The sequence below is a fragment of the Carlito syrichta genome, unplaced genomic scaffold (assembly GCF_000164805.1).
Source record: "Carlito syrichta isolate Samal-C Ts95f unplaced genomic scaffold, Tarsius_syrichta-2.0.1 Scaffold303666, whole genome shotgun sequence".
Lineage (NCBI taxonomy): Eukaryota > Metazoa > Chordata > Mammalia > Primates > Tarsiidae > Carlito > Carlito syrichta.
In genome coordinates this window covers 1-8,285 of record NW_007247762.1, presented here as the reverse complement: position 1 = coordinate 8,285, position 8,285 = coordinate 1, and the positions used below count along the sequence as shown (strand labels likewise).

At 47.7% G+C, this 8,285-nt stretch overlaps 1 protein-coding gene across 1 annotated transcript in view; it reads left to right on the top strand.

Annotated features, from left to right (window-relative positions):
* MDC1 (mediator of DNA damage checkpoint 1) overlaps nt 1-6,510 on the top strand; it is a 19,772-nt gene extending 13,262 nt beyond the window's left edge. Inside the window, exons 8-14 of the mRNA XM_021712826.1 lie at nt 353-418; nt 2,820-3,025; nt 3,108-3,227; nt 3,356-3,538; nt 3,754-3,879; nt 3,988-4,098; nt 6,290-6,510. Of these exons, the coding sequence (XP_021568501.1) occupies nt 353-418; nt 2,820-3,025; nt 3,108-3,227; nt 3,356-3,538; nt 3,754-3,879; nt 3,988-4,098; nt 6,290-6,457 (980 nt within the window). The 3' untranslated portion in view covers nt 6,458-6,510. The remainder of the gene's footprint in view (nt 1-352; nt 419-2,819; nt 3,026-3,107; nt 3,228-3,355; nt 3,539-3,753; nt 3,880-3,987; nt 4,099-6,289) is intronic.
* Nucleotides 6,511-8,285: the final 1,775 nt, after the last annotated feature.

The following is an 8,285-nucleotide window of genomic DNA, read 5'->3' as shown; positions in this document are numbered from 1 at the left end:
ACTCCAGTCTGGGCGACAGAGTGAGACTCCAACTCAAAAAAAAAAAAAAAAGTGAAGGTACCCAAAGTGACACTGGAGAGAGGTCCCCAGAGAGGGGTGCTGGAGGGAGGGAACCAGGACCAGAAAGGGCAGGCCTTCTGTTTAACACTAGAACCTGAAGTTGGGGCGGTCAGGTACCCATGTCAACCCTGGTAACTTCTGAGAACCATTCAAGTGAAGCCCCAGGTGGCAGGAGAGGGAAGTAAGTGAAGGCAGAAGGGAATTCGAGGTGGCATGCAGCCTGCCTGATAATCAATCCCCGAGCAACCAACTGCTTGGAACTCAGCCACCCTTATGTTTACTTTCTGTCTAGGCCACCTGAATTGCAAGATGCCACCTGCTAAGAAGGCTTCCATGGTAAGAGCTGCTTTCTCTATCTTCCCCTATTCCTCAAGTCATCTTACATCTCCTCCTGTGCCTCTTTCCCTGGCCTTGTTTCTTTTTCTTTTTCTTTTTTTTTTTTTTTTTTTGAGTTGGAGCCTCACTCCTTTACTCAGGCTGGAATGCAGTGGCATGCACGCTCACGGCCACCCCAGCGTCGACATAGGTCTTCTGGGCTCTAGCGATCCTCCCAAGTAGCCGGAACTACAGACATGCACTATCACACCCAGCTATTTTTTATTTTATTGTAGAGACGAGGTCTCGCCAAGTTGCCCAGGCTGGTCTCGAACCTGCGGGCTTAGGCAATCCACTCGCCTTGGCCTCCCAAAGTGCTGGGATTACAGGCTGAGCCACCAAGCCTGGCCCCTAGCCTCATTTTAATCTATTCCTCTCTCTGTATTCAATTTTCTTCCATTTTCATCATCTGTTCCTTTACCCTTAACACCCATTGTTTCCTGAGTTGCTTCTCCTTCTATCTGTCTCAGAAAGTCCCTTTCTTCATGTTCCTTCACTTTTTGCCCCAGCCACCCTTTTCATTACCATTATCTATATGCCACTATAGTGGCACTATGAGGAGGGGTCTGTGGGAAAGAGTACTGCTTTCTCCCCAGGAAGTGTTCAATTTAGTGGAAGAGAGAGTCACAGACAGAAAAACCTAGTGAGTACACTCTAACCATAACCAAGAATCAAGAACAGTATCCAACTTCTGTCTCTTTTCTCTCCACCTCTTCCTCACTCACTTGCTTCTGTTTCTCTCTAGGGTGATCAGGAATCCTCAGATGCTTGTCTGCCTCCTACAGTGCCTGAAGTCTCAGTTCCACCCCAAAACCCTCTTATCTCTCAGAGCCAAAAACATTCTGCACCTCAGCCCCTGCTTTCTCCCTTCCTACCTTCTCTTGAGCCACGCATTCCTAAGACTAGGCAAAATAGAAATCAGGAAGTTCCAGAGACTCCCTTGTCCTCAGAGCTGGGATCTTTCCATCCAAAGCCTAAAGTCAGACCCCGGGGATCCTCCAGGATGACACATTTTCCAGTTTCCTCTACTGCACCTGAGTCCCACCCTACCACCTCCACAGCCCAACCTGTCACCCCTGAGCCCATGTCTCTGGCCACTAGGAGCAGGACACATAGGTCCTCTCTCAAGACTCCTGAACCAATTGTCACCACAGGCCCTGAGCTCCCTTCCACCTCCACAGGCCAGCCTGTCACTCCCAAGCCTACATCTCGGACCACTAGGGGCAAGACACACAGGTCCTCTGTCAAGACTCCTAAACCAGTTGTTCCCACAGACCCTGAGCTCCAGCCTTCTACCTCCATCGACCAGCCTGTCACCCCTGAGCCAACATCTCGGGCCACTAGGGGCAAGACAAATAGGTCCTCTGTCAAGACCTCTGAAACAATTGTCCCCGCTGGCCCTGAGCTCCAGCCTTCCACCTCCACAGACCAGCCTGTCACCACTGAGCCCACATCTCGGACCACTAGGGGCAGGATACATAGGTCCTCTGTCAAGACTTCTGAAACAGTTCTTCCCATAGGCCCTGACCTCCAGCCTTCCAACTCCACAGACCAGCCTATTACCCCTGAACCCACATCTCAGGCCACTAGGGGCAAGACACATAGGTCCTCTGTCAAGACCTCTGAAGTAGTTGTCCCCACAGGCCCTGAGCTCCAGCCTTCCACCTCTGCAGACCAGCCTGTCATTCCCAAGCCTATATCTCGGGTCACTAGGGGCAGGACACATAGGTACTCTGTCAAGACCCCTGAACCAGTTGTCCCCACAGGCCCTGAGGTCCAACCTTCTAGCTCCACAGACCAGCCTGTCAACCCTGAGCCTATATCTCGGGTCACTAGGGGCAGGATACATAGGTCCTCTGTTAAGACTCCTGAACCAGTTGTCCCCACAAGCCCCGAGCTCCAGCCTTCCACCTCCACAGACCAGCCTGTAACCCCTAAGTCCACATCACGGGCCATTAGGGGCAGGACACATAGGTCATCTGTCAAGATTCCTGAACCAGTTGAATCAACAGCCTCTGATCTAGAGCCTCCCATTATCACACACCAGCCTGTCACTCCTGAGCTCGTAGCTCAGGGTGGTCAGAGCAAGACACTAAGGTCTTCCACAGTAAGTACTGTGCCAGTTTATACCACCCCTGAATCCCAGTCTCCTGTCACCTTAGACCAGCCTATTTCTCAAGCCATTTACAGCAAGAGACAGAGAGCTACTGGGAGGTATGGCCCCCTCACAGCTCCCACTGTTTGTAATCCTTGCTCTCCACCCCCTGAATCTAAATCCCGATCCTCAAGGAACCAAAGATGGGGAGCAATGGGAGCAGCTGAGTCCATTACAGCCATTCCTGAGCCTGCCTTTCCCCAACTTCTTGAGGCACCGACTCATGACCCTCAGATCCAAGAGGTAAAAGCAGCAGGTAGATCTGGGTCCACCCCAGAGCCCCAGCCTAAGGCCTCTCAAAGCCGTAAGAGGTCTTTAGCTATTGTGGATTCACCCCCACTTCAAAAACGGCCCCAACGAAGGGAAGTCTCCCAGAAGACAGCGTTCCTCAAAGAAAAAGGAGATGATACCACAGAGAGGCCAGAGAAGGAAGAGGTAAGGAGAGGGCTTGGGCCACGAAGCTAGGAAAAAAGGGCTTCAGGGCTCAGAAACTTACCAAGATCTTTCTCAATCCCAGGACCTAGTGATTCCAGGACCAGTCAAGAGAAAGGGAGATGAGGGAGAGGAAGAGCCCAAGGGAATACCAGGCCGCAGCCTCCGACGGACCAAACCTAGCCAGGAATCAATAACCCCCAAAGTAGGAAAGAAGGATCATGGGGCTTCATGGGAGACACATGTGGGAGGATGGTAGAAGACCTAGGGATTGTAGAGATGGGTACCAATGGGTTACTGTGATCAACTCAGGTCATCCCTTCCCTTCTGTAGGTGCTCTTCACAGGAGTGGTAGATGCTTGGGGAGAGCAGGCTGTGCTGGCACTGGGGGGAAGTTTGGCCAGCTCAGTGGCAGAGGCATCCCACCTGGTTACTGATCGAATCCGCCGAACCGTCAAGTTCCTATGTGCCCTGGGACGGGGGATCCCCATCCTGTCCCTGGATTGGCTGCATCAGGTAAGGGGCCAAGAGATGATGACAGACTAATAGAGATGATGACAAAAGACTGTTCATGTAGCACTCTGGAAAGTGGTGGGAGGAAAGAGGGGATACAGGAAGACAGGGCTAAATATTCATTCAAAAAACATTTCGTGAGTTTTCTACAAATGCTAGGCAGGAGAGCTGGGTGAGGGTCTGGGCTGAACATTGATGCTGACTGCTGCCATCCTCAGTCCCACAAGGCTGGTCGCTTCTTGCCCCTGGATGAATATGTAGTGAGCGATCCTGAGCAGGAGAAGAACTTTGGTTTCAGCCTTCGAGACGCCCTGAGCCGGGCTCAAAAGCGAAGGCTGCTGGAGGTGAGAGGCTATTTTCTGTCCCATGCTTCAGTCATCTCTCCAGTTTTCTTCCAGTGGTCCATGGCCTCAAGAGTATACATCCATTATGTTCACTACTTTTTTTGTTAGGGCTATGAGATTCATGTGACCCCTAGCGTTCAGCCACCACCACCTCAGATGGGAGATATCATCAGCTGCTGTGGAGGCACTGTCCTGCTCAACATGCCCCGGTCCTACAAGGTATGGTTGGAACATTCTGGGTCTAGTGAAGTGGCAGTGGCAATGAGACAGGTGACTGAGCCAGGTGCATTGGCTCATATCTGTGGTCCCAGTTATTTAGGAGGCTGAGGTGGGAAGATTGTTTGAGCCCAGGAGTTCAAGGTTATAGTGAGTTATGATCACACCATACTCACTCTGGGTGACAGAGTGAGGCCCTATCTCTAAAAGAAAATTAAAAAGAGATGGCTGAAATAGGAAAGGTTAGAGAAAAAAATGGAGGTACAGATGGGAATATAGAGTAATGAGAGGGTGGGGAAAAGACCTATGGTATAGAAAGGGATAAGAATGAGGAAAGAGATCTGGTGATACCAAATGGATTTTATTTTGTATTTTACAAGTTTCCAGATATATACAAAAGGAGAAAAATAATGCAGTACAATGAATCCCTATATAGCAATCACCCAGATTTAACAGTAAAATTTAGATTATGCTACATGTGCTGCATGTGTCCCTTTTTCCTTCGTTTTCTTTGCTGAACTATTTTTTTTTTCTTTTTTTTTTTCTTTGAGTTGGAGTCTCACTCTGTCATCCAGGCTGGAGTGCAATGGCAGCCTCGACCTACTGGGCTCGGGTGATCCTTCCACCTCAGCCTTCCAAGTAGCTGAAACTACAGGCACACAGTACCATGCCTGGCTAATTTTTTTATTTATTGTAGAGATAAGGTCCCACCAAGTTGCCCAAGCTGGTTTTTTTCTTTTTTAAAAATAGAGATAGGATCTTGCTATATTGCCTAGGCTGGTCTTGAACTCCTAGGCTCAAGCAGTCCTCCCACCTTGGCCGCCCAAAGTGTAGGGATTACAGGCATAAGCCACCATGCCTGGTACTTTGCTGAAGTATTTTTTTTTTTAAGTGAGAAAGCAGGATTTATTGAGAGAACAGAAAAGCTCCCACAGTGGGTGGGGACCTGAGGGGGTTGCCCTGCTGAAGTATTTGAAAGCAAACTGCAAATATTTTATTCCTTCTTATATGCTTGCCTATATCTCTCTAAGAAATATGTACATTTTATTACATAATCACATTTTGTTACATAATCACAATTGTATTACATAACAGAATTAACAATTTCTCGGTAATTTTCTCATCCTCCATTAATAAAATTTCTCCAGTTGTCTGAAAAACGTCTCTATACATTTGTTTGAACCAGGATTCAAGTAAAGTCTACACACTGCCACACTTGTATCTCCTAATTCTCTTACTCTGGAGCATCCCTCATCCCACTCAGCCTTTTTTACACCTCGACTTCCTACAGAAACTAGCTCAGTTGTCCTTTAGAATGCTCCCCAGTCTGGACTTTTCTATTTGCTCCTTTGTTGTATCATTTATCTTGTTCCTCTGTCTTTTGTATTTCCCGTAAATTGCAGTTAATTTAATTTTTTTTTTTTTGAGTTGGAGTCTCACTCTGTCACCCAGACTGGAGTGCAGTGGTTGCTCCCAGCCACTGCAGCCTCGACCTGCTGGGCTCCGGCAATCCTTCTGCCTCAGCCTTCCAAGTAGCCAGAACTACAGGGCGCGCTACCACGCCCGGCTAATTTTTTGATTTATTGTAGAGATGAGGTCTTGCCAAGTTGCCCAGGCGGGTCTCGAACCTGCGGGCTCAGGCAATCCACTCACCTTAGCCTCCCAAAGCTCGGGATTATAGGCTGAGCCACCGAGCCCGGCTTTTATTTTTTTAATCAGAGTCTCACTCTGTCGCCCAGGCTGTAGTGCAGTGGCACACTCACTGCTACCACATCCTTGACCTGCTAGGTTCAGGCGATCCTTCCGCCTCAGCCTTCCAAGTAGCTGGAACCACAGATGCTCACCACCATACCCAGCTAATATTTTTATTTATTGTAAAGATGAGGTCTTGCCATGCTGCCCAGGCTGGTGTCGAATCCATGGGCTCAGACAATCCTTTCGTCTCTACCTCCCAAATTGCTGGGATTACATGTGTGAGTCACTGCGACAAACTATAGTTAATTTTTAAAGTTTGAATAAATTCAGGCTCAGCTTTTCCAGCAAGACTACTTCATAGACAGTGTGCATTGTGTTTCATATGGCTTCGTATCAGGCTTCATATTATTTTAGTGATGCTAAGACCAATTAGTGGGTCCTGAACGCATTTCTAGGATTATTTTTCACCCCTGACTTGTCTTTGCTCTGTTTCCTCCAGCCTCAGAGAATTGTGATCACATGCCCTCAGGACTTCCCTCGATGCTCCATTCCATTTCGGGTTGGGGTCCCCCTCCTCTCACCTGAGTTCCTGCTGACTGGAGTACTGAAACAGGAAGCCAAGCCAGAGGCCTTTGTCATCTCCACTTTGGAAAAGCCATCCACCTGAAAACTCCAGTACCCTTTTCCCTCCCAGACCAGTAAATAAAGTATTTAAAAATATTTGGTCAGGCGCATGGCTCACACCTGTAATCCCAACACTTTGGGAGGCTGAGGCAGAAGGATTGCTTGAGGCAAAAAGTTCAAGACCATCCTGGGCAATAAATATAGCAAGATCCCATCTCTAAAAAGACATTTTTTTTAATCAGCTGGGTACAGTGGTGCACACCTGTAGTCCTAGCTACTGGGGAGGCAGAGGTGGGAGGATCACTTGAGCCCAGGAGTTTGAGGCTGTAGTGTTCTATGATCTTACCAGCCTAGGCCACAGAGTGAGACCCTGTCTTAAAAACAAGAAAAAATTTATATATATGGAAGAAAGAACTCAGAGCTTCAGAAAGGATGGGGGTGTACTGATGTTACTTGTCCTGGTACATGGGTGGGACCAGAAAGGGCTATGAGTACACAGAAAGGGAGATTAGAAGCCACAAGTTTTTTTTAATGGCCATTTTAAAATTGGCTAATCCCCACATTTAGCTGTCATAGTGGCTGCCTATCTTTAGACAGACTGATGTAATTATTGTTTCATGGCACTCATTGTGTTCTGCTTCTCATTTGGAAACCATCTGTTATTTTCTTTCTTTTTTAAAAATAGGGACAAGGTCTTGCTGTGTTACCCAGGCTGATTTCAAACTCCTGGGTTCAAGCAATCCTTCTGCCTCGGCCTCCCAAGGTGCTAGGATTATAGATGTGAGCCACTGCACCTGGCCTTTTCTCTTTTTCTTTTCTTTTCTTTTTGTTTTTTGGAGTTGGAGTCTCACTCTGTTGCCCAGACTGGAGTGCAGTGGCAGGCTCCCGGCCCTGCTGGGGTCCAGTCATCCTTCCGCCCCAGCCTTCCAAGTAGCCAGGACTATAGGCGAGCACTTGCCTCTTTTCTTACTGGGATTCTTACTTATCCTCAAAAGGTAGTAGAAGCAACATTGGGGTCAGGAACTTGAAGGAATGCTTGGAATGAGTAGATCTGAGAATGAAGTTACAGAATGCTACTAAAACATTTTCCTCTCTTCTGGCCTCTAGAAGCATCCTTTAGCTTTGACTTTGAGCAAGTCTCTGCACTTTTCTGGCCTGCTTTTCCAGTATTTATAAAATTAGAGCTTATTCTTGACCGCTGTGATTAAGTAAATATTCTGTGCCTTACAATATAGTGCAGTTTTTTTTTTTTGAGTTGGAGTCTCACTCTGTCACCCAGACTGGAGTGTAGTGGCCACTGCCGGCTACCGCAGCCTCTACCTGCTGGGCTCCGGCGATCCTTCCGCCTCAGCCTTCCAAGTAGTTGGAATTATAGGCGCATAGTTTTTTTTTAATGTTTGGGTCTCAAAACAACCTTTTTTTAAAAAGTAGTTATGAACTTGTATTTAAGTTATTATCTTCTATTTAGGAAAATTATATAATATTTCTTATATTTTAAAAGTTGGTTGATTACAAGGATGTGGAGAAATTGGAAACTTTATAACATTGCTGGTAGGAATGTAAAATGGTTCAGCCTCTGATAAACAGTTCAAAGTATCTCCAAAAAGTTAACATAGAATTACTATATGAGCCGGGCTCGGTGGCTCAGCCTGTAATCCCGCGCCTTTGGGAGGCTGAGGTGAGTGGATTGCCTGAGCCCGCGGGTTCGAGACCCGCCTGGGCAGCAAGACCTCATCTCTACAATAAATCAAAAAATAAACCGGGCATGGTAGCGAAGCCTGTAATTCCGGCCACTTGGAAGGCTGAGGTGGAAGGATCGCTGGAGCCCAGCAGGTTGAGGTTGCGGTGGCCGGGAGCGGCCACTGCACTCC